The 26,322-nt window shown below is 42.2% G+C and overlaps 1 protein-coding gene across 5 annotated transcripts in view; it reads right to left on the reverse strand.

Annotated features, from left to right (window-relative positions):
- CDON (cell adhesion associated, oncogene regulated) overlaps positions 1-26,322 on the reverse strand; it is a 129,217-nt gene that overhangs the window by 12,641 nt on the left and 90,254 nt on the right. For 4 of the 5 annotated variants that reach the window (XM_053269657.1, XM_053269656.1, XM_053269654.1 and 1 more), the window contains 16 exons: positions 25,678-25,950; positions 24,885-25,031; positions 24,390-24,533; positions 23,526-23,816; positions 23,119-23,388; positions 21,466-21,822; positions 19,662-19,954; positions 18,001-18,172; positions 16,718-16,849; positions 14,600-14,800; positions 13,570-13,751; positions 12,381-12,486; positions 9,098-9,220; positions 7,565-7,792; positions 6,270-6,565; positions 2,543-2,622 (listed from right to left, as the gene is read on the reverse strand). In XM_053269657.1, coding sequence (XP_053125632.1) covers positions 2,543-2,622; positions 6,270-6,565; positions 7,565-7,792; positions 9,098-9,220; positions 12,381-12,486; positions 13,570-13,751; positions 14,600-14,800; positions 16,718-16,849; positions 18,001-18,172; positions 19,662-19,954; positions 21,466-21,822; positions 23,119-23,388; positions 23,526-23,816; positions 24,390-24,533; positions 24,885-25,031; positions 25,678-25,950 — 3,295 coding nt within the window. The remainder of the gene's footprint in view (positions 1-2,542; positions 2,623-6,269; positions 6,566-7,564; positions 7,793-9,097; positions 9,221-12,380; positions 12,487-13,569; positions 13,752-14,599; positions 14,801-16,717; positions 16,850-18,000; positions 18,173-19,661; positions 19,955-21,465; positions 21,823-23,118; positions 23,389-23,525; positions 23,817-24,389; positions 24,534-24,884; positions 25,032-25,677; positions 25,951-26,322) is intronic. The other variant, XM_053269658.1, reaches the window with a different exon arrangement.

Below are 26,322 nucleotides of genomic sequence, written 5' to 3' on the forward strand. Positions count from 1 at the left end.
TTTTTCAAGACCTCTTTTAAAGTGCATAGAATAAAACAAAAGACATTAAAAAGGACATTAAAATAGCAAGCATAACAGCATCTGTGTATGGATGCTGATGCATAACATCAAAAGGTTTGCTATTTTAACGTCTTTTTAAAACATCCGTTTTACTTGATCCTATCTGTGCATTAAAGAGGTCTTGAAGAAGAACTTGTGTTCTTTTGGAGAATGTGTATTTCATCGCCATTATACCATCTTAAATTATTTTTAACTGTTTTAATTGCCCGGTTTTCACTGTGGTTTTAAGGTTTTCATTTTCCTGTAAACCATTCATGAGGCACTCATGTTTGGAGATATAAAAGTGAAATGAAATAAATAATATAACCACTACTTGGATCATCTGTACTCCTACCAGTTCTACCCAAATCCCCTTGAGCTTTGCACCTGAAAGCTCTTCAAACCCTGCTGCCACTTATCATAATATTTACAGAAGTCAACAGGTGAGACAAGGATGCCCATCTTTGGTTCAAGGAACAGCCACAGCTTTCTGGTTGGCCTCCCTGCTTAGCACTAGACCAAGGCTGCTATCTTTCAAGTCTAGAGGGCTCTTTTCCATGTCTACGTTGATGACATTTGCATCTAGTTAAGCCAAAACCTCCTGCTCCAGTCTGCCTGGTAAACTGTGCAGCCGAGCAAAATGTCTCTGCTACTGTCATGGGAGTTTTCCAAGACTGCATGCAAGTACACAGGGCTGCATTGTTCCTCACAGCACGGAGCTGCTTATTTCTCGACAATTTCCCCCCCCCAACTTCAAGGCACAGGGCCTGCAAACGCAGAGATTTCAACATTAAACAAATGCTCACGCAGGCAGATCGGTTTGTGGCTCTGGACGGATTTTATGTAAACCGTGCGATAATATAAAGCCTAGCTCAAGTGTTCATATATGGTTGCCATGGAGTCTGCTCTGTGTCATAGAAAAATGCCCTTACTAAGCACAAGTTGCTGCTCCTCAGCCAAGGAGAACAGCTTTATTAAGGCACAAGCCTGGAACCTTTTACACTGAAAGTTTCATACTCAACTACATGGAGTGGATAATGGGGAGGCACTTTCATTATATTATTTTGTTATTTATTTATTTATTCTTCATTCCATTTCTATACCACCCTTCCAAAAATGGCTCAGGGCGGTTCACACAGATAAATAAATAAGATGGCTCCCTGTCCCCAGAGGGCTCACAATCTAAAAAGAAACATAAGACAGACACCAGCAACAGTCACTGGAGGGATGCTGTGCTGGGGGTGGATAGGGCCAGTTACTCTCCCTCTGCTAAATAAAGAGAATCGCCACGTTAAAAAGGTGCCTCTTTGCCCAGTTAGCAGGGGTTATACTGAGAGGGGTGGTTCCCTTGTCCGACCCCACAACACTGGCTGTGGTCTCAGGACAGGGGCGTCAGGTGCCCCAAAGAAAGATACACAGGCTGTATTTGAGAGATTCAGCATACCATACACCCACATGGAAGTGCCTGGCCTTTTAACAGGAAGGCAAGGAATCTGACATCCTGCCTGAAGCTCCTTCCCGATATCCCCCAAGTTCTCTCAAAGGAACCATCACATTTTGCAACAGGGTATCTAGACGCTGAAAACACTGCATGTGTTTCAGTGGATTTGCTCTGTCCTGCAGCAAAAAAGGTTTTATGCAAGGGGGCGGGGGAATGTTTCAGCACATTTTGAGGCCTTTTGTTATTTTTGTCAAGTTATGAGTGGATAGAAAATATTTGTCCTCTTGACTAGAAAATATTTGGCCTTTTGCATATCTAAACAATACTGTAAGGAGAGGCAAGCGGCCCAAAGGGCTGCTCATTGCAGGAATGGAGGAAGCTACGACTACTACAATTACAGATATTTATATCCCGCTCTTCAAAGTTCTCAAAGCAGTTTACAAAGAAAAATACATAAATAAGATGGTTCCCCATCCCCAAAGTGCTCACAACCTAAAGAGAAACATAAAGTAGATACCAGCAACAGCCACTGGAGGGATGCTGTGCTGGGGCTGGATAAGGCTATTTGCTCTCCTCCTGCTAGATGTAAGAGAATCACCCCTTCAAAAGGGGTCTCTTTGCTCAGTTAGCAAGCTGCCTTATATCGAGTCAGATGCTGCCAGCCAGGGATTGAACCTGGGACCTTCTGCATGCCAAGCAGATGCTCTACCACTGAGCTATGGCTTTACCCCTTTTATAAGAGGAGGATCGAAAGATGCAGGAGTGGGGAGAGAAGAGTCATGGTGGCTGAACTGCTCCAATCCCAAGCAGTTAACTGTCGCTAGCTCTGAACTAGAAGTATGCAAGACGCTTCAGAAAGTCACAGTTAAGGCAGCAGGGTCTTATGAGGGCCAGTTCCAAAAACAGAGAGCAATTTTATTAATTTGGAACGGTCCTTAGCTGAGCATGAGGAATGGAGGACAAGGTCTACTCGAAAGGCACTTCGGAGCAAAAAATTGTGGTGAGTACCTTGAGCACCAGAGACCAGTGATCACTTTGTTTACTTTTTGCTGGTTTTATTACCTGTTGTTGTTCCGACAGTTCCGGCAATTGGCACACTCCATAGGATCTGTCTGGGGCATGGCTGTGTATACTCCGCCACCCTGGATGATGGGGGGAAATAATAAATGCAAGACATTAAGGATGCCGTCTGTGACAAGTGGACACAATCTGGCTACACAACAAATTCTGCTCTAGCTTGTAATGAAGGCAGCTATTCATCTGAAAGCAAGGTCCACAAGCACTGCCAACATTTCTGTTTTGTAAAGCAGAAATTTTCAGCGTTTTTGCTAGTGCAAAGCAAACAGCTGCAGCTTAGACATGTAAACCTTGGCCTGAAACGCCCTGATCTAATTGAACAAACCTAAAAGTGCTCCAAACACTGATGAGAGGCATGAAATTCTTCTTCATTAGAGAGTTGTCTTGTTTGTGAAGACAGGACGTTGTATGTGCGGCTGATGACTTGGAATAAATCTGTCCTATTTTCTTGCAATTACTCTGATTAGATCAGCTTTTGCTTCACTCAACTCGGTTCTGAGTTTTTATGTATTTTTACAGATGCAGTAATTCATCAGCCAAGAGTGATTTGGGGTGAGAGGGATTTTGAATTGTTGATTTTGGCTACAGAATCCTTTGCAAATAAAATATGCCTAGATTAACACATACCTCACTGCTGGATACTACGTGGATATAGATTTGAGAACTTTTTGAAAAGCGGGCAGTACAGGTGGCAAGAGAAATCAGCATTTTAACTACTTGGTCCAAGACTGTGAAAGACAGCTTCACATTCAAGGGTCAAGGCCTTTTGAGTGTTTCCCTTCCAGTGTCGGTCTGCGCAGAAGTGCAAAGAAAGGCCTCTCCTGTACACAGGTCCCAAATTATGTTCCTGCATATCTAGACAGCTAACCAGTTTGACTGTTTTGGCTTTTCCGCACCAAGGAACCTCTGAAAGGCTGCTTGACTATAACCAATGCACCTCAAGTGATCTTACATGGGGTGAGAGGGACGAGTGGGAAATGCATAAAGCAACCTCTCCAAAACTTCTAGAGTTCTAGAAGCTGGGAGCTGGAAACCAGCTCCTTCTCTTATGCCAACGCCTTGAGGGGCAGGCAAGCCCTTTAAGAACGTAAGAACAGCCCTGATGGATCAGGCTCAAGGCCCATCCTGTCCAGCATCCTGTTTCCCACAGTGGCCTGCAGGTAAGAGGTGAGGGCATGCCTCCTCTCCTGCTGTTGCTCCCCTGCAACTGGTATTGAGAGGCATCTTGCCTCTGAGGCTGGAGGTGGCCTATAGCCTTTCCAGTCCAGTTCCTGGTTGACTGCCAAAATCCCCCAAAGAGCTTGCAGTGGGAAAGGAGGCCAAGGCATGAGAATGCATACAAGACCACTCCCAAAAATGTTACAGAAAAGCACCCTCTCTTTCTCCTTTGTGGTGTCAGCGCAGCCACAAATACAAAATGAGAACTGGGCCTTAGACAAGCATCCAGGAGTAACTGGATAATACCACTTGTTAGGTCTGGGCCACTGGAAAATGTCCACTCAGACTCTTGCTCCCGTTTAATTGCACATGGGCAAGATCCATCATCTATTGGCTTGTATTATGATACTCCTAAATCAGTGTTTTGGTTGGCCTGTAAAGAGGAAGAATACTTAAGGGTTTAAGAGTGCTGCAAGGAGGAAGTGAGATAAATGCAGACGATGCAAAAGGTTATCTGGAGTGTTGACTCTGGGGTTCATGACTGTTTCCCCATAAAACAGAGTGCTAATGGTTAATTACCAAAGCAAACAATACCTTGATTTCCCCTGCCTAGAAAGACTGTGGCTCAACATTTCTTAATGTTTTCCTTCAGTTTCTCCCAGAAAAACACAATTTTGAATAGCACCGTGTCAGAAAAAAGTATATACAGAACCCATGTGTTTCCATGGACGATATTATTTCTCTTGGAAAAAAGACAGGTCGAGAGACTGAATATTTTTCCACCACGCACAGAAAGGCTGATCACAATCTCTCTCACTTAATGACTTCAACCCAGTCAGTTCAGAACGCAGACAAACTTTCGCTGTGGCAGAGCAAGACCAGAGGGAGAGATTCTTTGGTTTATTAACCCAAGCGTTGGGTACACTGCAATTTAATTAAGAGGTTAAAAAGTCAGATGTGAAATGGGACTGGGGAAAGCAGACGGGTAATAAAGCTCAGGGTTCAGCTAGAGATTCTGGCAGGGTTCAATCTGAGTGAATAAAGAACAGAATCCAGCATGCTGATGCTCCACAAGTCCCTCAATCTCTCATTAAAGCCTCTCAAAACCAAGTAATTCAAGTGGGCAGGAGGGGTTTCAAAAGGCAAAGGCCTTTTCTATCACATACTGCTGCTGTGTCAAGCTAAGCTGAGAAAGCCCAAGGAATATTTCTATCCATCCAGTCACTAATTCCCAGATTGACAACCGTCAAACAAGAAAAAACAAACAAACAAGAGAACTTCATGCACTTCGATAAGTTGTGCCTTATCTATCCACCACACTTAATACAAGAAAATATATATCTAGCCCTGAAGCAGGGTGGGAAGCCCCTCTCCCTTCAACACACCCAGAGAGAAACCAAGAGCACTTGCTTTAAATGTGAAACGTGAACAACGGGAAGCTGGGATCTTCCATTGCAGTTGGGAAGTATTCTCAGACCCCAACTTCACAGCAAGATTTGAAAAGGGGATCTCGGAATCAATACACAGATAACAATGAGCCAGCGTGGTGTAGTGGTTAGAGTGATGGACTAGGACTGGGGAGACCCGGGTTCAAATCCCCATTCAGCCATGATACTAGCTGAGTGACTCTGGGCCAGTCACTTCTCTCTCAGCCTAACCTACTTCACAGGGTTGTTGTGAAAGAGAAACTTAAGTATGTAGTACACTGCTCTGGGCTCCTTGGAGGAAAAGCGGGATATAAACGTAACAACAACAACAGCAGCAGCAGCAGCAGCCTATATTCTGCGACGATATCTATAACAACTGACAATAAAATTCAGCCATCCCAGGTCCTTGGGAAGGACTCGATGTCTGGATAAAACAAACCAGTCAATAACACCTGTCTGACTGTGTAAACAAGAAATGATAATAATAATAATAAAAAAATAATTTCTGTCACCAAAAAACTTGGGAGGGGAACTCATCTTGGATTCAGGTGGATACAGCCCTACCATGATCTCTCCACCCCAAAACAGCCAGGACTTTAAGGAGAAGAGGACAGAAGTCTCCTCCTTCCAGTGGGGAGGAAAAAGTCTGTATGTCTCACAAGGGAGTGTGGGCTTCACAGCCCTCGGGTGGCAGCAAGCAGGGCAAAAGCTCCTTGGCTTCTAAGAAGATATTGCTGTGAGGTTAGCCTGGGGTTTCGAGATAAAGGGCGGTATATAAATGCAAATAACAGGCCTTCTCTGTAGTATGGAATGTGCTCCCTGTAGACATTCCTGCACTTAATATCTTTACCAGCCTTAAAAGAGTCCTTAAGACACTTTTTTTAAGGCAGGCTTTTAGAAATCTTTGGATGTTTTTAATTGTTCTAACTGTTTGCCTTATTTTGGTTTTTTGGTGTTTATTTATTTAATATACTACCCGATTCCAAAGGCTCTAGGCGATTCACAAAAATAAACAAAGCAAGCAAGCAAATCTGGGAAGAGAAGCAATACTATCAGTCTTCATTCCCTAACCACCTTATACATTCAGGAGTCAAGCAGCAGACCTACAAATTACAGAGTTCCCTTACATTGGCAAGGTGGTGCGTTTGTTCATATTCCATGTGTGCTCTGGACAGGGAGTTAGAGTGTCCTGGATAAAGACCAGTTCCTCCATTCACAACGCCATTCATAATCCCATTGATCCCATTAACTCCATTAGGAACCTTGTGATGGAGATGAAAGCAACCATTGTTGAGGTTTCCATTGCTGATGAAGTTTCCATGTATGTTGCCATTGATGCAACTTGTGCCTGGTAATGTAGTGTATTCAACCATTTGCCCACTGATATCAGCACCTTGGTAGAGGTAACCAGGAGGGTCGTATTCTGAAGAGGAAAAAAAAAAAGAGAAATAGAAAACCCTTAGCAATTGTAACACAAGTCTTACATATGTTTCTGAAACTTCATGAGCTGCAGATGAAAAAGGGCCATGGCTGATCAGTCACTCCAGAGCTGACTTGCTCAACTTTGCCCCTCCCCGCAAACTGCTTTTGGACTGCAACTCCCATAATCCCCCACTACAGTGGCCAATAGCCAGGGACTGAGTTGTGGGCCAACATCTGCAGGATGGCCAAAGCTGAGAAGTCCTGCTCTACAGTGTAACCCAGCATGGTTAACACCTTAAGCATTTTACAAATTATACTTTACAATCTAATATTCTTCAGACAGACAGACAACCACTGGTAATGACAGGCCTTCCAACAGATTTCATGTTTAACTTATGTTATACCCTTTTGCTTTTAAATACTGCATTTGGGGGGTGGGGGTGGAATGAAAGCATCTCTGGTATAAAGACACATTTTACTGCAGTACGTTTTGAGTAACTTGCCAGAGGAAAAGATTAATCACATGTAACTACACACTGTGTTGCAAGTATAGCAAGTACAAGTACCTGAAACAAGGAGCACAAATATTTAGTTTCAACACCAGGGATCAGATTATTCAAACCGATAGATATACATACTTAAAAGCAGCCAAGTCCTATTTATGTTAACCTTGTGAAAATTTAGCATACCAAAAGAGTACGTAGCAGTAGAAAGAGTCTCCCTCTCCCAAAAAAGGATATTAAAGCAGATCAAAGCAATGATGCCAGATAGCAACATCTACCAGAACCTTTTAAGAGAGTTCATTTCATCTGCTAAGTCAGAAATGGACAAAGGAACACAATTCTGTGCCAATCAGTATGTTTCATGTATTGATAGAGTATCTTCAACCTTTGTTCCCCTCAATTTCACTGAAATGCCACATTATGCTATGGTTTTCCTAATGACTAAAATGCCTTGCAGTGTTGAAGGGCTCTTTTGTGCAAAGGACAAGGTCACCTACTCCGCATGATGTTTTGCTGACGGTTCTTCCACAGGCACATGGCAATGAAGACTATCAGAATAAGGACCATCACTCCAAGGACGCAACCCACAATCAAGTACAGCATGTCACTACTCCGGACAGGACCAGCTGGCTGACCGGCATGGTTCCCAGCTCCATGGTCAAAAGCATTAGGTGGTGTGCTAAGGTCCTTCACTGGATATTCTGATGCTCCTGGTGTCCGTTTCACTAATGGGGAGGGAGAGGGGGAAACGAACAAATGTTCAAACTCCGTTCTAAAGTAGGGAGTTTACAGGGGTGTTATTTTAACCATACAAGTCATTTTACAAACAGTTATATATTAGTATATACTATACTAACATTGTATTAAAAGGTAAAAAGGTAAAGTGTGCCGTCAAGTCAATTTCGACTCCTGGCGCCCACAGTGGTTTTCTCTGATAGAATACAGGAGGGGTTGACCATTGCCTCCTCCCACGCAGTGTGAGACAATGCCTTTCAGCATCTTCCTATATTGCTGCTGCCCGATATAGTACAAGCGGGGATTTGAAGCAGCAATCTGCTGCTTGTTAGTCAAGCATTTCCCCGCTGTGCCACTTAAGGTGGCAACATAATATTAGGAGGTACTAAATATGATTATCTAGTGGAGTAAAAACATGACAATAGAATTTCAGGTCATGAGTTATTACTGGACAATACATATTGGTTTTAGGACATAGCCAATAGCTGCACCAACCGTCTAAAGAACATGCAAACAGGAGAAGATAGGAACTGCACTATATTGTACTATGTTTCAACCTAGAGAAAATGTTTTCCATTCCCAAAATCCAGAAAAGCACCATCAATGCCCTTTCTTAAGTTATCTGTAGGAAAATAACTGCATTCTTCATGGAAGTACTGCTTTTTAAATGATGTGATCCAACCACTTCAAGTGATAAAACGGGAATATGAAGAAGGATACGGGGGTGGGGTAGGGTAGGGGTGTGTACAAACTGCAGTTGGAACTGAGGTTCCGGAACTTTTGGGGAAATGGGACAGACAACTTTAAGAAAAAGGAGAACAGGTCCTTACCTGCTCTCTATCGCCCCGTGCAGCTTCCTGCCTGCATCACCGCGCAGGCAGCTTGCTAACAAGGTACGGAACATGCTTGGGCTGCACTGGGGTGGAGGGGAGGGCCAGCACCGGCAGCCGTAGCAGCTGCGTAAGAATCTTACCGGCCACCGGTTTGATGCCCGACCTGTCACCCATTCGATGGCCTACTGGTTCACCTGAGCCTGGCTTGGTTGGGTTTGATCGTGGACCAAACCACCCTCAGTTCGGTTCGTGATCGAGCTGCCGAACCGGCCCAGTTTGAGGCAAACCGATTCATGCACATCTTTACTCAAGGTAGCTGACAACACAACAGCTAATAGCACACACACAAGCAAAAAATAAATAAATAATAATAATAATAAAGAGCACAAGACAACCAAGCAGGATTAGTGACTTAAATATCTGTTCACTGGCAGAAAAAAAACACCACCACCCCCTTCTCACCTTTGGTCTCACACATCATCACATTGCTGTAGTCACTTTCACCGCCTTCATTATAGCACTGCATTTTAATATCATAAGAAGTTTCAGGCTGCAGGTGGCTTATCAAATGCCATTGCTTTGTACCTAGAAAGAAAAAGTAGAGACAGATGTTCCCTTTGCTTGACATGAAACAAAGTGTAACGGCTTGACAGAATTGGGAAACAAAAAATTAAGAAGTACAGAATGTGTCCTTATAATTTGAGGGCAACAGGTTAAGACGACCATCATCAGTTGCAATTTGAAACTGAGATACTGTAGCAACCCAAGACCAGCTTTACACACATGCACACATCTGGACAGACATTTGCATCCTTTATATTTAAATTTGGGGAATGAATTCTAAGGTTTACAATGTTAAAAACAAATGTGCTTCAAAGGTGGAATGCGGTAACTAACACAGAACCTTGAGGGCAAGGACTGAGCTAGACAAGTAAATCAAACTGTAGTATGAAAATGTTGGCAGAAATCAAGTTTTGGAATTTGGCCAACACACAGCAATGGTGCCAATGCTTGTACAGAAGAGTTGCAGAATCTGTAGAGACAACAACATGCTAAGGTCACAAGACAACCTTGAAACCATCCAATTCTACACTGAAGTCCAAGAATACTCTTAATAAAACCCAAAAAAGCCTAAGCAGTTCACAAGCACCTAGGCTAGCAGGGGCTTCATTTCCATTTTGGAACAAACATACCAAGTTAAAAAGGTTTTGGATACTGCACATGTGATTTGCTCCATTAAGGATTCCAATCCAAAACACGCTCATCTGAACAATTTGACGCCTGGATCAATTTTTCACTTAGATACCACTTGAAGTTTTCCACACACTCAACTTGTGTTCAGATTGTAGTCTTGTCTTAGGACAACTTTTAATAGTTACAATACAGAGGACACCCATTTAATGTTCTAGATCTAGACACTTCTAATTCCTCTTACATGCTGCCTTCTTGGTCTACATCATCTAGAACCACCTCCTCCTACAAAACAGATACTGATCTGTAAAATTGGAAGATCCCAAAATGACCACATAGAACTACACTACTGTTAACCCCATCAATATAGGAAAGCCTGCATGGTCAATGGCTTTGCTGAAGCACCTCAGCAAGGTAGTGAGTGTCTCAAACGAACCTTAATTCCTTCATGTTTGCCATTTATATCCCCAACAAACACAGGTTGAAATGGCAAATTCATGTTCCCTAAGGCACACATTTCCAAGGCTTTTCTCTCTCTCTCAATTCCACCCCAAACATTCCTTTCAGTAATTACATCAGGTTTTACGTTTCCCTTCCAGCCTTTACTAGAACTAGAATCAGTACATGCATTTCGACTTTGCTCTCCATATACACCTAGGGAGGAAAATTTAAACAACTGTCATCTGAACGCATACTGTGCTTTTGATGCTCTCTCCAGGGACCAAGTATGGAATGCAAAACCTCAGCCCATAAGACAAGGGCATGTTTGGTTTTCTTTGCTGAAGAGGCAGATAACTAATGTCTAACAAAATGCAAGCTTCAAATTTTTTTTAAAAAAAATAAAATCCAGTTACATGTAGAAAACCCATCAAAACTTGACTCCATTGCCAAACAAGTCTGAGCGGGAAGGGATAGTGAAACCTCAGGCTATCAACTGAGCCACAACAATCAGAAAAGCTTTTCTACTAGCTGAGTGTTTGGAATTGAAGAAACTTGATCAAAATCTGTCACTTACTGAAGGGTAAGCAGAAGTTAATGGACATCTGGAGTGACCCCAAAAGGCATATAAACAGAGGACAAAAGATTAATCTTTCCCATTTTCCCTACATAATTGAATTTGAATGCTACATTTTAATTTATTGTACTTGTGGCTATTTATGCAGTAGAGAAAAGCTTGATGTTTAACTTTTCCATAACCGTTCAAATTTCTGTTCCAAGTTTTAGTATAGCAGAGCAGCTGCTAGTGGTTTCAAGCTTCCACAAAGATTTTAGTATGCATAAACCTGAAAACCGGGAATAAGCAAATTTCATAGCACAGTGGTACTCACTTAAACATTTACAACCACAGATTCTGTGTACCAAAAAGGTCAACACATAATTATTAAAGCCCACAAATGAAACAGTTAACAGTTTAGACTGCACAGCTAACTTCATTCATCACGAGATATTTAGTAATCCTATAGTGTTGTAGGGTGGTAAAAAAAAAATACAAGAATAGACTCACACATGGTGGGCAACTTAAAAACCAAGACAGTTTTATACAATCCCCAGAATTTCAGATTTTATGTTAGCCAAACTCATTGCAATGGTTCGTAACCATAGGTTTGTGCATGAAGAGAGAATTTTGTGGAAGTCAGTGATTAACCAACTATCTGCTCTAGGGTTAAGTGATGTGTTTTACTCTACAACTCATAAGATGAAAGCTTCCAATTGCAACGCAAGTTCATTGAATTAATGAACTTAATATTAAGACATTTAAGAACCCAGTTCTCTTCCAAACACATCTCAGAGATCCAGTGAAACTGAGCAATCAAAAGTTAAATTGCAAAGTTTGTGTTTTGCAATAGTCATCCAAATACATTCACAACAAATATTCTAGTAGTTATATTGGGTCAGTTCAAGAATTATCATCGAGAATTGACAATTGTTATATTGGGTCAGTTTAGTGTGTTTATGAAATGGGAAGAGACACTACACATTCCCTATCAACCATAACCAGGTATGGAGATTATAAGGCAAAGTGTGTGGTATGAACCAGAGATGCACACAAAATCAATTTTTTAATTTGTTTTGAATTCGAATTGAATTCTGATAATTCATTTAGAATTCGAATCAAGATCTTCCTTGTATTCGTGAGAGAAAGCACTGGTTTCGTGATGGAGAAATGTATGAAGTTTAACGTGTTTCATCCTAATACCTGCGCTCTGGGTCAATGAGGTCAGGAAGGGTTCCTGTCACACATTAGGCACAATGGGCTGTACTAAGAAAGCTAATTATGACTACACACTATTGACAAATTTGATATGACTAAATTTAAGCCTAATTAATTTTAGTGAGACTCAGGATTGCATCCTAAGGAAGAATTCCCAAGTTATTTGGGAAGGTCATAGGAGCAAAGTTCCTTTGGCAACAGGGAACAGCTGTGTATTTGCTCACAACTCTCAATTACATCGTTATTTTAAACTCACACATAGTATGCTGGGCTGCTACATCTCATATTCTCCTCCAAAGAAATGGAAACAACATCTTCCATAAACAGCATGACATCTCTTACCTTCAACAACATCCCTTTTGTAATCACTATCATTGTCACTATCTGTTGGTCGGTAATAGATATAAAATCCTTGGATGGGTGTGTTGTTGTTACTTGATGTAATATACTGGAATAGAAATGTTTAAACATCTGAGATGTCAGAACGAGAGTCAACAAGGCTTGTATGCATGCTATAGATCAGGCCTGCTCAACTTCGGCCCTCTTGCAGATGTTGGCCTACAACTCCCATAATCCCAAGTTATTGACCACTGTGGCTGGGGATTATGGGAGTTGTAGTCCAAAAACAGCTGGGGGGCCAAAGTTGAGCAGGCCTGCTATAGATCGACAAGTTAACTATAATGTGGAAAGATTCTGGAAACTCATACAAGCTTTAACACAAATGAAAAGCAATGAAACTACATAAAAATGAAATGAGAACAATCCTACAATTTTAGTTAAATAACTAAAGTTTTAGTTATTTCTAGTTTTAGAGATGTCATCCCCCCCACTCCCCGCGCACTTTAGGGTATCTACCATTACAATTTTAAACTTGAAGATTTACCAGTCATCAGAACTAAAAAATCACACAATTCCAACATTGAATATGCCTCATTTCATTTCAATTATTTTATCTGACTCCAACACCACTTGGATGGTTGTTTACCTAGCAAACAGTGTACAGGTAAGCAAAGTAAACAAACATTGACTTTATGCAAAGAACAGCAGCTGACATCCAAAGCAAAGGTGTGCTTGTGGAACAAGCATATTTGTACTAGTGTAAGAAGTTAGCCTAGTTATGATAAAGAGGGGAGATTTGCACAAGAGCATCCTTGCACACAAGTTCACATTAAAACAAGTGAAGCGTGCTGTGATGGTGTTACACTAGTCTGGCATCCAAGTTCCAGAGTTAGCACAATAGTTTTGCATTAGACCAAAGTCTTCCCACAACTGCTTCATTGTTCTGGATGCCTGCCAGCCTGCTTTGAATGTTTCACATGTACAGGGTGCATTTCAAGGGTTCAAAGCCCTTCACACAACTCTTGCTTCCCCAAAGGTCAACTTATTGCAATCCGTGGCTTTGTTACCTCTAAGCAGGAGTGAAAAAAGCACAGATATAGTTAATGGGTTAAATAGGAGTTTTTTTGATATGCACATCTATTTCTGAAAACACAGCATTTCATCCAAAGAATGAAGAGAAACTGATACTTACTGTCCATTTTAGCATGATCTGTGTGTCACTGACTGCCTCAGTATAGGCAATGTGAGGTCCCGTGATGGGGCGGTTGGAAAATCGGTTAGTGAAGCCAGCTACTTGATAAGGCCGCGATGAAGAACTCCGTGGACTCTCACCATAGTTATTAATAGCAATCACACGGAATTTGTATGTGGCTCCTTTCAAATGGCCCCCCAAAAAATCAAACATAAAAAATAATGAACATTAGGTGATAGGATAAAGTCCAGCATTACAGAATTATGGGACACCAAACTGATCATCTAGCAGAGACCCTATTCTAAGACCACTATCCTATATGCATATTGAGCCGCTGAACAGATAGACATCTTTTCCCCCCTTGAAAACACACCACAAGAAAGGAAGAGAGCTCTGAAAAAGAATTCCTCCAGTAGTATCTCAGAAATTCATTCTAGGGAGAAATCATTCTAGACCATTCTATTCCTAGAATAAAAAGAAAAGTTATGGGGTGGGGAATGAATAAGCCTTACACATGCTTATGTTTGGCCCACTGCTGTCATGGTAACAGCTGACCTGGCCAAATACAGCATTCACCTGTACCCAGTTCAAAGAGATTCCAGACAGAGATGAATGTGGCATTCAGTTTGGACAGACATTACCTTTCCCCCAGAAAACTAAGCCAGGAGGCATGGTGTGGGCACCGTACTGCCTTATATAATTAAACTAGATAGTGTGTTGAAGAGAGAAAGGGTTTAAATTTTGAAGAGAAAGAGATGCAGTTTAACACTCAAGCGAAAGACTCACACACTATCTCATCAAGCATTTACTTGCTTGGTTTTTAAGTGCTGCTCAGATATTTGGGCAGAAAACATTTCACCCCAAAGAGCAGATACTGGTAGTTTTTCCTGAATTGTATGTGAGATCAATGGAAACATGAAATAAGAGCAACTACCTATGGTCTTAAACTTTAACTTGGTCACGTAACCACATGAATATATCACTAAGTAATGGTGTGCTGTTTATTAGGACAATGCAAACATATTGATACCTGGATCCAAACTTCGAACTTCCACTGACAGTTTAGAAGGGGAAATGTTATCAGCTGCAACCAGCCAATCTCCATTCTTGCGTTTATACTCTACTTTAAAGGCAGTGATGGGTGATCCACCATTTGCACGCGGGATCCATGTGACATAAACAGACGTCTCAGATGCTGTGGAAATAGTCGGTCGATCTGGTGCCTCTGGAACTGAAAGGGGAAATTGAGAACACTTCGTACAGGATTTAGGGTAGCGATAAGCATCTGATTTCTACACCTACATTGTGTTTAATCATACATGTTTCAGACAGGCTAAAGAAAATATACCCAGTCTTTAGGAGGCTTTAAGTCCAGGAAATCCACGAAAATAATTTCAGTTTTTAAAGACTGAGGGAATTAAAGATTGTTGCAAAGAAGAGACCATAATTGCCAAGACAGGCTACATACACAACAGCTATGCTGTGCAAGACAACTGAATTATGTCAACACACAAGCTCTGATGAATTAGCACACCAGCAGAAACCAACAGAATTACATAGCTTAATGCAGGACCACAGAAATAGGCAAGCTAATCTGCTATGATACTCCTATTCAGTGCTGCACTAAATTCAGCTCATTACATAGAAACAATCATTTGCAGGATGGATGGTCTAAAAACTAAGCTGGAATTTCTAGACCCACAAAAGCTTTATTCCTATGGTTACCAAGTATCAAGAAACTTAAGCCCTCACTCAAAAACAAATTAGCTAGCATTCAAAACCATGCAGATTATATTAATACTTACTGAACTCACTTGAAGTTAGACAGCAGGGGAACAGAAAGAATGGAGAGAGGTGGTGTTAGTAAGTTTGATTGTAACAATTCTGAGAGACACATCCTTCAGTCTTGACTGTACTGATTTATATACTTAAATTAGATATTAAGCCATAGAAGGAGAAAAGGACTTAAGTTCTGAAGAGAAAGATTCAGTCTTCAAAGTGTTAAACTATGTAAGTTCTTAGTACTAGTTTTCAGATTGCCATCCTTTCACACAACTAAATTAGATAATGATTTCCACATTTGTATACAAGACAAATATACTCACACACAAACTTTAGAATGCAGTTTGTGGAAGGAAACCAAGCAACAGACACTAGCATCTTCGATCAATCATAGCCACAGACATGATCTGAATTCAACAAACAGGTCAGCAAGTGGCTTTGTGTGAGTAGCAGGTTGGCAGGCAAAGCTAACACTAAAACCTGTATTACTACCCCACAAAGCTGTGCTGAACAAATGATCAAAAAACCACTCCAACTAATATATCAATCATAGCAGAGGCCAAAATTACCTCCCTGGTCCCCTATGAAGGTCAACAAGTATCTGCCTCGAATAGTTCTTAACTCAAAGGAGAGGGTGGGCACATCCATGGCCCAACCCTCACACCAGCAGGGCAGGGAAGCAATGGCTGCCCCCTATAGAGTGTAAGCATAACCGTTGTATTACGTTTTGTATATTAGAGATTTAACTGATTAAGTCTGCGTAAATGTGCACAGAGATGTATAATTATATTTTATATATTAGAGTTTAAAATTAACATGATTGTGTTTTCTAAGTATTTTTAAAGTCTGTATTTATTATTATCCCCGAAAACATGAAACATTTTTATAGCTTGCCACTGACAAGGAATATTTAGCTCAAAATGCACACATTAGGACTTTTACATGGTTGAATAAAACTGGTATCTGCTTTGGAGGTTTCTTCTCCCTATTCTTTCTGTGCCCCCTGTATACCCCAGCTTCTAGACTCTTGCCCCGAATCACAGAAAAGGCTCACACTCAGTCACGCAATCACTTTAAACACTTTCAAGGCATCCATCCCTCCATGGCTCCTTCCGCACATTACTCCCTTTCAGCATGCTGCTGGCAAGAGGACCCTGTCCAATGAGTTGCTTTATGCTTGGCCAGTTTGTTTTTTCACCACAGGGCTATCATTCAGCTATGTGTCACACAATAAACACTTGCACATAAGTAGTCTGAAAAGCACAGAATGCGAGAAGGTTCAGAAGAGTGTTACCCAAGCCAGTTTTTCAAAATCAACTTCTATGCTGTTGCATTGGAATATGTGGAGAAATCTAAAGGTACCTACCTCCACTATGTCGAGATGAATCCGGAAGGACCACGCCAAAGGTATTGGTTGCCCCTTCCTGAACAATCGGATGCTTAGGAATACCAATTGGCTGAGATGGGGCCTGGGTGTTTTTTGAGGAAGATGATCTTTCTAACAAATGTTAGGGAGATTATATGCTCAGTGAGTGAATGTTTCACTGCTGGAAAAAATATTTTAGGAAATATCCCTTTCACAGTAAATTCTGAGATGTGACTTCTTGACTGTCAGCCTCACACAGAGCTCTACTCTTATTTTAGAACTGCATCCTGCCCTATGTAAATAGTTAGGAATGGTATTTAATCCCAGCAAAATGTACACTAACTATAGAAGTCCCACTAAAAGAGAATATATTGTTGATGGCATGCCATCTTAGCTTTGGCTACTAAATAAGAGTCCCATCATGAAAGTTTCATATTGCTTTTGCAGAATGCCCAGATCAGACTGGAGAGTCCTCAAGGAAACAATTATATACTGTATTTACCTGAACAGAAGATAGTTTTGAATTTAAGACGACCCCCTAAACAATACAGGTTAAACAGAATTATACCTATATTGAAGCAAAAGGAAGAGGATTCAGAATGTAGGAGGACCCTCCAATTTCTAACATAGAAGAACTTGGGGGGGGGGTTGGAACTAGTTTTGCGTTCAGATAAATACAGTAATTGTGAAACATCTTTTGAACTGGCTTTGGAGCTACATTTACAGTTTTCCAAGGCTGATTTTTATTTATTTATTTGAGACATTTAATATGCCGCCCACTCTGTAGACTCCGGGCGGTGCACAAAAACATGCAAACAACGCAACATTAAAAATTAAATTCTAAATTAAAAACTAAAGTAACTAACAAAAAACAAATAGGTAAAGTACAGGGCAAAAGCCTGGCGAAAAAGAAAAGTCTTCAATAGAGAGTTGGAGATCAGTAAGGAAGGGGCTAGACAAATCTGGAGGGGAAGAGAGTTCCAGAGAAGTGGGGCAGCAACCGAAAAAGCCCTTTCGCAGGTCCGAGAGCCTCAAACCTCTCGGAAATCAGGGACCGACAGAAGGGCCATTTGAGATGATCTAACCAGACAGGATGTAACTGGATGGGTATGGTGATACCTCCTGATCCCCGATTCAGAGCAAGTATATGAGGCTGCAATGGGACAAGCCATTATATTTGACTTTTCAGGTATTAAGTTAGAGGTTTCTATGGACCGGAACTGTAGAGGAAAACCTCTAAACATTTTCTAGTGGAGGTGCAACATAGTAAGCATTACACCTACCTTTGCTAGTACGGAAAGTAAGCATGGAAGGCTGGCCTTCACCAGCCACATTTCTGGCTACCATCAAGACTTCATAGAGACTGGAGGGTTCGAGTTCTGAGAGACAAAGTTCATTTTCACTTCCAGGGACACGAATTGTATTCCAGTTGGTCACATTGACATTATCATCCAACTGTATAAGGAGGAATCACAAGAGGCTAAGAGCAAAGAAAACCTATCTAAAACTTCTGCAACTAAATAAGAGAAAAGACAAGACTAATGATCAATTTATTCTAGTTGTTGCATTATAGGAAGAGGTCAACAAAGGGGTCAACAGTTTATGGAGGTGTCCAATTAAGAGGAGAGCTGGTCTTTTGGTAGCAAGCATGACTTCTCCCCTTAGCTAAGCAGGGTCTGCCCTGGTTACATATGAATGGGAGACCAGAAGTGTGAGCACTGCAAGATATTCCCCTTAGGGGATGGAGCTGCTCTGGGAAGAGCAGAAGGTTCCAAGCTCCTTCCCTGGCAGCATCTCCAAGATAGGGCTGAGAGAGATTCCTGCCTGCAACCTTGGAGAAGCCACTGCCCACCTGTGTAGACAATACTGAGCTAGACAGACCAATGGCCTGACTCAGTATATGGCAGGTTCCTATGAATTCTGATTTTATGTTTTGTGACAGAACAATCCTCCCTGGTCATTTATCAAGTATCTGAAACCTTTCCTAGGGTCGCAGATCATGGCCCTTCCATTTACTACGAATCACCCACGGTATTATTTTGCAGGGTTGGAAAGCTGGTAGCAGCCCCTCCATTTACCAGAGGACAGAAACTCTCTCCAATCTGTCTGTATTTGAACTCACAACTCATTGCATACTAGGGATGTGAATCGAGTGCTTAGTGCACATCCGGGGTGGGAGCAGGCACTTTAAATGGAGGGAGGCAGATCTTACCTGCCCCTCCAGTGCTCTGCTGCCACCGCAGCGCTACCCATGCCGAACATCTCCACTGCTCCGTTCTTAGCAGTGACGCCGTGCGGGGGCTTCTTGGTTGGGAGCAGGAAGCTCCCTGTTCCCAGCACTGTTGTCATGTAAATGGTGTCTGCGCGTGCGTCATCTTGAGTGCTCAGCAATGTTGCTGAGCACTCAAGATGGCGTCCACACAGATGCTATTTATATGACACCAGTGGGATGCTGGGAACTGGGACCTTCCGGTTCCTAACCAAGAAGCCCCAGCACAGCGTCACTGCTAAGAACGGAGCAGCGGAAATGTTCAGCATGGATGGCACCAGACCTGCCTCCCTGCGTTTAAAGCACCTGCTCCCCTCCTACCAAAACATTTCAGTCAGGGGAACTCGAATCATTTTGGCACCTCGAATTAGAGGGGCTGAAATGATTCGTGCACAGCTCTATTGTATACCGAAAGACTACTCATACCAAGTTCTGAAAGGACTATTTAGATTTGTCTAATTCTATTTATTTCAAGCTGATGATTATCTTAACCCCTCCACCTCACTCCCTTCTTTTGTCGATCTCCACCTTTTGTTAAGGATTTATGATAAAATTAAAAAATCTGAATAAAACCATTAATTTATAAACTTTTGAAAGCTGGCTAGTCTTTTAATGATTCGTCAAGCTTGCCTACAAATCAGGATGAAAATATAAGGCAACTTAATGAATCGTTACCTTGCGGTATTTCACAAAGTAGGCATTAATTGGCTGGCCCCCATCCCTTCCAGGCCGCCACACCAGGTTGTACTGGTCTGGCTTTAGTGTTTGTGGAGGGCTGAGAATGATTGGTGCTTCTGGTGGGGAAATGCCACGGGATGCTTTTCCTGAAGCAACTTCAGCTATTAGACTCCCTGTTGGAGATGAACTTTGGAGGTCCATTTCTGAATCATAATCTTCATCACCTGCATCACTCTGGGCAACTTCCACAGGAGCAACATCTTCTGCTTTTGTACTAGCTTCATAGGAAACTGCAGAACAAAGTTTAAAAACTTGAGTTCACACTTGGGCTAAATGTTCTGGTTTATGCAAATAGCAATTATGTATAGTGCCCAGCACAATTTTTAGGTGCTCTATAAATGGTGTTTCCCAAACTCAATAGTAAGATCATCACTGAAAAAAGGACATCTTATGAAATAGTATCATGCTAAAGTGTAAGATGATGATGATGATGATTAATAATTCAATTTCTATAGTGCCCTTCCAAAAATGGCTCAGGGCGTTTTACACAGAGAAATAACAAACAAATAAGATGGAACCCTTTCCCCAAAGGGCTCACAATCTAAAAAGAAACATCAGATAGACACCAGCAACAGTCACTGGAGGGATGCTGTGCTGGGGGTGGATAGGGCCCTTTACTCTCCCCCTGCTAAATAAAGAGAATCACCATGGTAAAAGGTGCCTCTTTGCCCAGTTAGCAAGATCATGTTCAATGAAGGGAAGAGTTTACAAAATAAGCACAGGAGGGCCCTCATTTTTCACGGGTTCCTGGATCACAGTTTTGGGAACAGCCTGGGTGGATGTGGGAACAACTCCTTTCAGCCACAGTTTTTTCTAGCAGACCTTCTAAGTCCTCTGCTGGATCCCCTCAAGGAATGCCTTGGTGACCTGGATGCAGTCAGCGATGCAGTAGTTTCCCCAGCAACTGCTGACTGTTAGAGAAGGGCCATTTTCCATTCAGTCCAGAAGCCTCTTGAATGTCCTCCGGGTGTAGTATGACTGAAACGTTGCAATGAGACCCTGGCTCACTGGCTGGATTAAAGAGGCGGTGTTCGGTGGCAGGAAGGCAATCTGTAAACTGGGGTGGAGATCCTGCCGAGTATCAGGATGGCCAGGGGCGGTGTCCAGCAGTAGCAGCAGAACTCCAAAGGAAAGGTTTTTTGCTGCCAGATCTCTCCCCACCTCGAGTAGGAGGCTATGCATTTCCCGCCTGGCTGCCTCACATTCCTTCACATCTTTACTGAAACATCAACAAGTGTCGATGCTATTTTGGGCTACTGCATGGAAACTGATGTGGGAGGGGAATTCCACCCCACTCCCTTTCACGTGGAAGCTATGCCCTCAGTAAGCACGGCTTGCAAGTAATGTGATGGTTGATGCAGTGGGATGGTTTAGGGATTCTAGCAGTGGGCCACTTGTCATGGAAGAAGACCAGTTTAGAGCACCTGATCCCCACATTCAAGAGGACTCCAAAATTGGCCTTTAGAGGGAACGAGGATCCGTCTGATGAATGCAGATGAAGGCAAATGGAGAGAGCTTGATGAGGTTTAAACTGCTTTGGGAACATTTGTTGAAAAACAGTATATAAATACTTGTATAGGTATGAGAGACAGGGACATATACAGGCTCATCACCCAGCAACTGACTCCATGGGTCTAGTCACTGACGAGAAGTCCAATTCCTATCAAAACAATGATCCTAACAGCATTTTTACCCAACGTATTTGCACAGTATTTAGTAGGGTGACTTGGATGCCACTTACCAACGGTAAGAAAAGCCTCTGAGCGAGTGGCCCCGTGCTCATTTGTTGCTTCACAGATGTATTTACCAGCATGCTCTGGTGCAACAGGCTGGATATAGAGGGAGCTCGATCCAGCTCGAGACATAATGAAGTAGACTCTCTCTGAAACAGAATTGCCCGTTCTTGCGTGGGAGGAGGACTTTCGCGATTTTGAATGAAGGACCTGTGAAGGGTGGCTGGTAATCAGTCCATGGCTGTTGTACCAACGGATTACAGGAGTAGGCAGGCCAGTGGCATTGCAGGACAATATGACCGTGTCACCATCGGGCACTTTGGTGCTTGCTGGTGGCGAGGTTATAATTGGCTTGGCGCCTCTATCTATTGAAAATAGAAGTACAGAATACAGACTCATAATTTAACAGAACACTATTCTGCCATATCCAGATGCTTGCACAACCACACAACCACAGAACTGCAAGGGAGAAACATAAGGACATCTGTTTAGTCCATGTACACCAGGGATGTGCACAAACTGGGTGCTCCTTTTTTGGAGTGCCGAAGTGGTTTGGAATGCTTGTGTTCGAGACGGTTCGGAGGCGGGGGAGTCCTTTCAGGGGCAAGGGGTCCCTTAAGAGCCAGGGGGTTGCCTTGCCTGCCTCGCTCCTTCCCCCCAACTGGCGCTCTCCCCAAAAGCGTTGGCAGGGGGCTGCACTTGTGTCGGCCATTTCCAATACGATGCTGACTGGGGCTGCAGGGACGTAAGTTGCAGTGCCAACGCTTTTGGGGAGAGTGTTAGCAGGGGAAAAGTGGCGGGGCAGGTAAGGACATCCCCCCCACCTCCCAGAAGTGCACAAACCAGTTCATGCAGATCTCTAATGTACACAAGACTGCTGGAAAGCAATGCCTCAATGAAGATGCTTTTCAACACTGCGTCTTCTTGACCCTATGATCCCAACTTCTAGAAGTTTGGACTTTCCATTCTACAAGTGGTGAGTGGGAAGAGGTGCATTAGCCTGCCTGTCTCAGCAAACTCTGGGGTACAGTTATGGACAGGCCCCTCAAGTTTAGATTCTTTAAAGATTTCCTTTATGCTTCTACCACAGTATCAAGGCCAATCTTGTTTTTCCACCCCCTTTGAAATTTCATTTCAAAATCAACTTGACAAGCCCTTTACTGTTGAAGACAGCATTATAGGGGGCAAAGTAGTTCTTAGCAACAGTCACAGGAACAATCTGTTCACATACTATTGCTTATACAGTGCCACACACGTGCCTGGTACCAGCAGCAGTGGGATGCCCCCCCACCCCCAAGTTAGAATTCAAGTGGTCCAGCAATGTGGTTTAAACTTACAGCACAAAGGTACATGCTCAGGATAGTGAAGAAAAAGCAAATATCCATTAAATGATGTTGGTGCTTATGAATATATTGGGACAAGATCCAGCTTTTGCAGGGTGGGGTGGGAAGAATTGTAGCAATCAGGAGACACTAGTTAGCCCATCAGAAATGGATTAGTGGTCTAATCACTAGACCTAGGTCTTTTACAAACCTATGATCTAACACACAACCTACTAGTTAAAAATGATTTTGGAAAGTAAACAGACCATTTCTGCTTGGACAGACTGAAATATACCAGAAACGGCAAACACATAACCAAATTGTGTTGTGATATTTTACCTGTTTGGATATGAAGCCTCGCAGTAGACTGCACAAATCCAACACCATTGTTTACTAGACACTGGTATAACCCTGCATCTTCCCTGGTGACACCACTAATTTTAAGCTTGTTTCCTGAAGGCAGGTGCCGTGGAGAGAGGTAGACAGGCGCTGCATTATGGAACCAGGTCATGTTCGGAGTTGGGTTTCCATGTATTTCACAGGAAAAGTGCACAGTTTTGCCCGGAGACGCTATTTGATCCTGCAGTCCTTTCGAAATTGAGGCAGATTCTAAAACAAAGAAAGAATCTTCATATATGCTATGCTAAATTCTTCTTCCTTCCAGTGATTTCACATTAGCAGGTTCAAGCATCTCAGGCACTGGAACAAACTTGCAAATTAAACCATTTGCCATTACTATATCTTACCAAGTACATTCACGCTGTAGTTTACACGTTTCACCACTCCAAGCTTGTTATCCACCACACAGGAGTAGTCACCAGCATCTGACAGATCAATTGATTCTATTGTAAGATGAGAATGAAGCATTCTCCATCTGCCTCTAGCAAGCGCATCTTCACCATCCTTATACCAGTGGATATTAGAAAAGGACACTTGACTAACAATGCATTCCAACACCAGAGGACTGTGCTGAGGTATTGCCAAAGTCTGAGAACTGATGGGGTGAATAATATGGAGATTCTTCTTTGAGGAAGAGCCTGGAAATGGAGAAGGAAATCTAATGAGCCGTTTTAAAGTGAAGAACCTACGAGTCAGTTCCTTTCCACCTCCTTTTTCCAAAGCATCTTTGTCACACACAGACACACACAACACACACACACCAGCGTCCAAGATTTATCCATGCTTCTTCATGATCATCCATTGTTGTCTTGAGGTCCAGTACAGCTACAGCACTTAAGTGTAATTTCTTCCCTTAAGGACGATTAAGACCCCAAATATAAAATGAAACCTGGGCATTTTATCCATTATGCATTTTTCATGTACCATTTCATTCTTGGATCATTTCTATGAGAGCAAATAGGGATGTTATAGTATAACTATGTTGAAAGATGAACTGGAAGTCACACTGGTATACAGAAAACTAATAAAAAGAAAGTTGAAAAAAAGAAAAAGAAACATTTCATCACTGTAGGATACTGATTTTGTTTTGCCCATTTGTAATGACCCCGTGTAAGCACCATTCAAATAAAAATAGCTTATATAGCAGCAGCACTCCTTGGTTTATGCCTATAATTTAACTGAACACTTACTCCCAATATTTAAATACTCACTGCTAATGAAGAGCTTACGTCCAATAGGTTCAGCTCTGAGATCATCAGTGACTGGGTTATATGCTGCACACCTATAGGATCCCTTGTCATCTAAAGAGGCACTCAAAATTTGCAGATTTCCCGAGGGGAGAATTAGATAGTTGTCTAATAAAAAAAGACAAAACCTTGATTAGGTTACAAAGGATGATAGATGGATTTTTTTTTTAGTCTGCAAGAAAGTTCCACAATGCTTAGGCTTCTGTTATGTCAGGAGTTCCCAACCTGTGGTCCTCCAGATGTTGCTGAATTACAACTCCCATCACCTTCGGCTGCAATTTAAAGTGGCTTGGGATTATGGGAGTTGTAGTTCAGCAATACTGGAATGCCACAGGTTGGGAACCCCTGCATTATGTGATCCAAAACAGAAAGCAGAGTGCAATGAGCAGGACTCAAATGGACTCCTGTATCAATTTTCAAATGTTGAGAGAAATGAGTATCTATTAGAAACTCTCTCACCTGTTGATTGTACCAGCCATTTTCCCCGAATACGGAAGCGGACCTGTGCCTCTGGATTACTTTTTGGTAGCTTGCAACCAATGAAAACTGCACTCCCTTCTTCTGCTGAAATGGTTTTGCTCACTGGAGCCTCGAAATCATCAATATCTGGAAGAGAATGGTTATTTTTCCTCTAAAAGTTCTGAAGAATCTACAGTCTCTTAAACGGAAAAAAAATTCTACCTAATCAAGATGTGTCACTCAGGGCCTGCTCAGATTATACCAAGGAGAGGAAAGGTTTTCAAAAGGCAAATATGGAAGTAGGCTACTTTTGCTTGAGTCTTTGAAAATGTATCCAATCTCATCTCACAATTTACAGAACTGAGATAAGCTGTGAAAATATGGAATAGAATTCAAAAGCAAAGTGTGCTAACTCACAAGGAATAAGCTTCCATTAAGGACACACTCAAATTTATTGCTGCTCACCTCCTTTAAACTGGGTAAAAAGGTCTGGTATGGGATCATGTGCCATGCACTTAGCATGGCACATGCTAAGGGATTATGGGAGTTGTAGGCCAACATCTTCAGGAGGCCCAAAGTTGAACAGCCCTATTCTAGATTATGCCAATGACCGAAAGAGCTCACCCCTTACCCTTCTTGCCAGTAAGATATGGCTGAAGAAAGACACAAAATATTCTCCCAAACATTAAGTGCATGCATTTGGCAAACAGAAAAAAGGGCCAATGGAAGCAATGGAAACTGCATAACGTTGTGTTCAATTTTGCCATCAAGTAAAAATAGAAAAAGAACGTACAGGCAACCGATACTGTTGCAGGTCTGCTGATAATTGCACCAATACTGTTATTGGCAATGCACTGGTAGATACCGGCGTTTGAAGGACTAAGAGAGAAGATTGTCAGGAGCCCTGGCTGCACGTCTACTTGATCAACTTTCTTGTGCAATTTCTCTCCATTGAATAGCCAAGATATATGTACTGCAGGGGGTTCCGCAGAGCAGTTAAGTTGCACAGTTGCACCAGGTTTCTGGATTGTAGAAAGGGGCTCAGAAACAAAGCGGGGAATCAAATCTGGAAAGGAAACACACACACGTAAGGTGACATTTCTATCTTAAGCAGCTCATTTTGAACCTAATGAGCTGTATCCAAAGGAAGTTGATAATGACAAAGCACAACTGAAATCAATGAGAGAAGTAGTTACTAAATTAAGGTACAGGAGAACCTCGATATCCGCGGAGACTACATCTGCGGATATGCAGATCCACAGTCAGATATTTATGCATATCCACAGTTGGATAATTAAGATCCAACCTCTGTATACGTGGGGAAAATAGGAAAAAAGGGGTTAATTCCACATATCCACAGGTTGGGGGTGGCTGGAGGTCATTTCCAGCCATCATTTTGTTTTCGGGAGCCTCAAAATGGCTCCTTAAAAACAACAAC

Source organism: Hemicordylus capensis, chromosome 8, assembly GCF_027244095.1.
Source record: "Hemicordylus capensis ecotype Gifberg chromosome 8, rHemCap1.1.pri, whole genome shotgun sequence".
NCBI classification, from domain to species: domain Eukaryota; kingdom Metazoa; phylum Chordata; class Lepidosauria; order Squamata; family Cordylidae; genus Hemicordylus; species Hemicordylus capensis.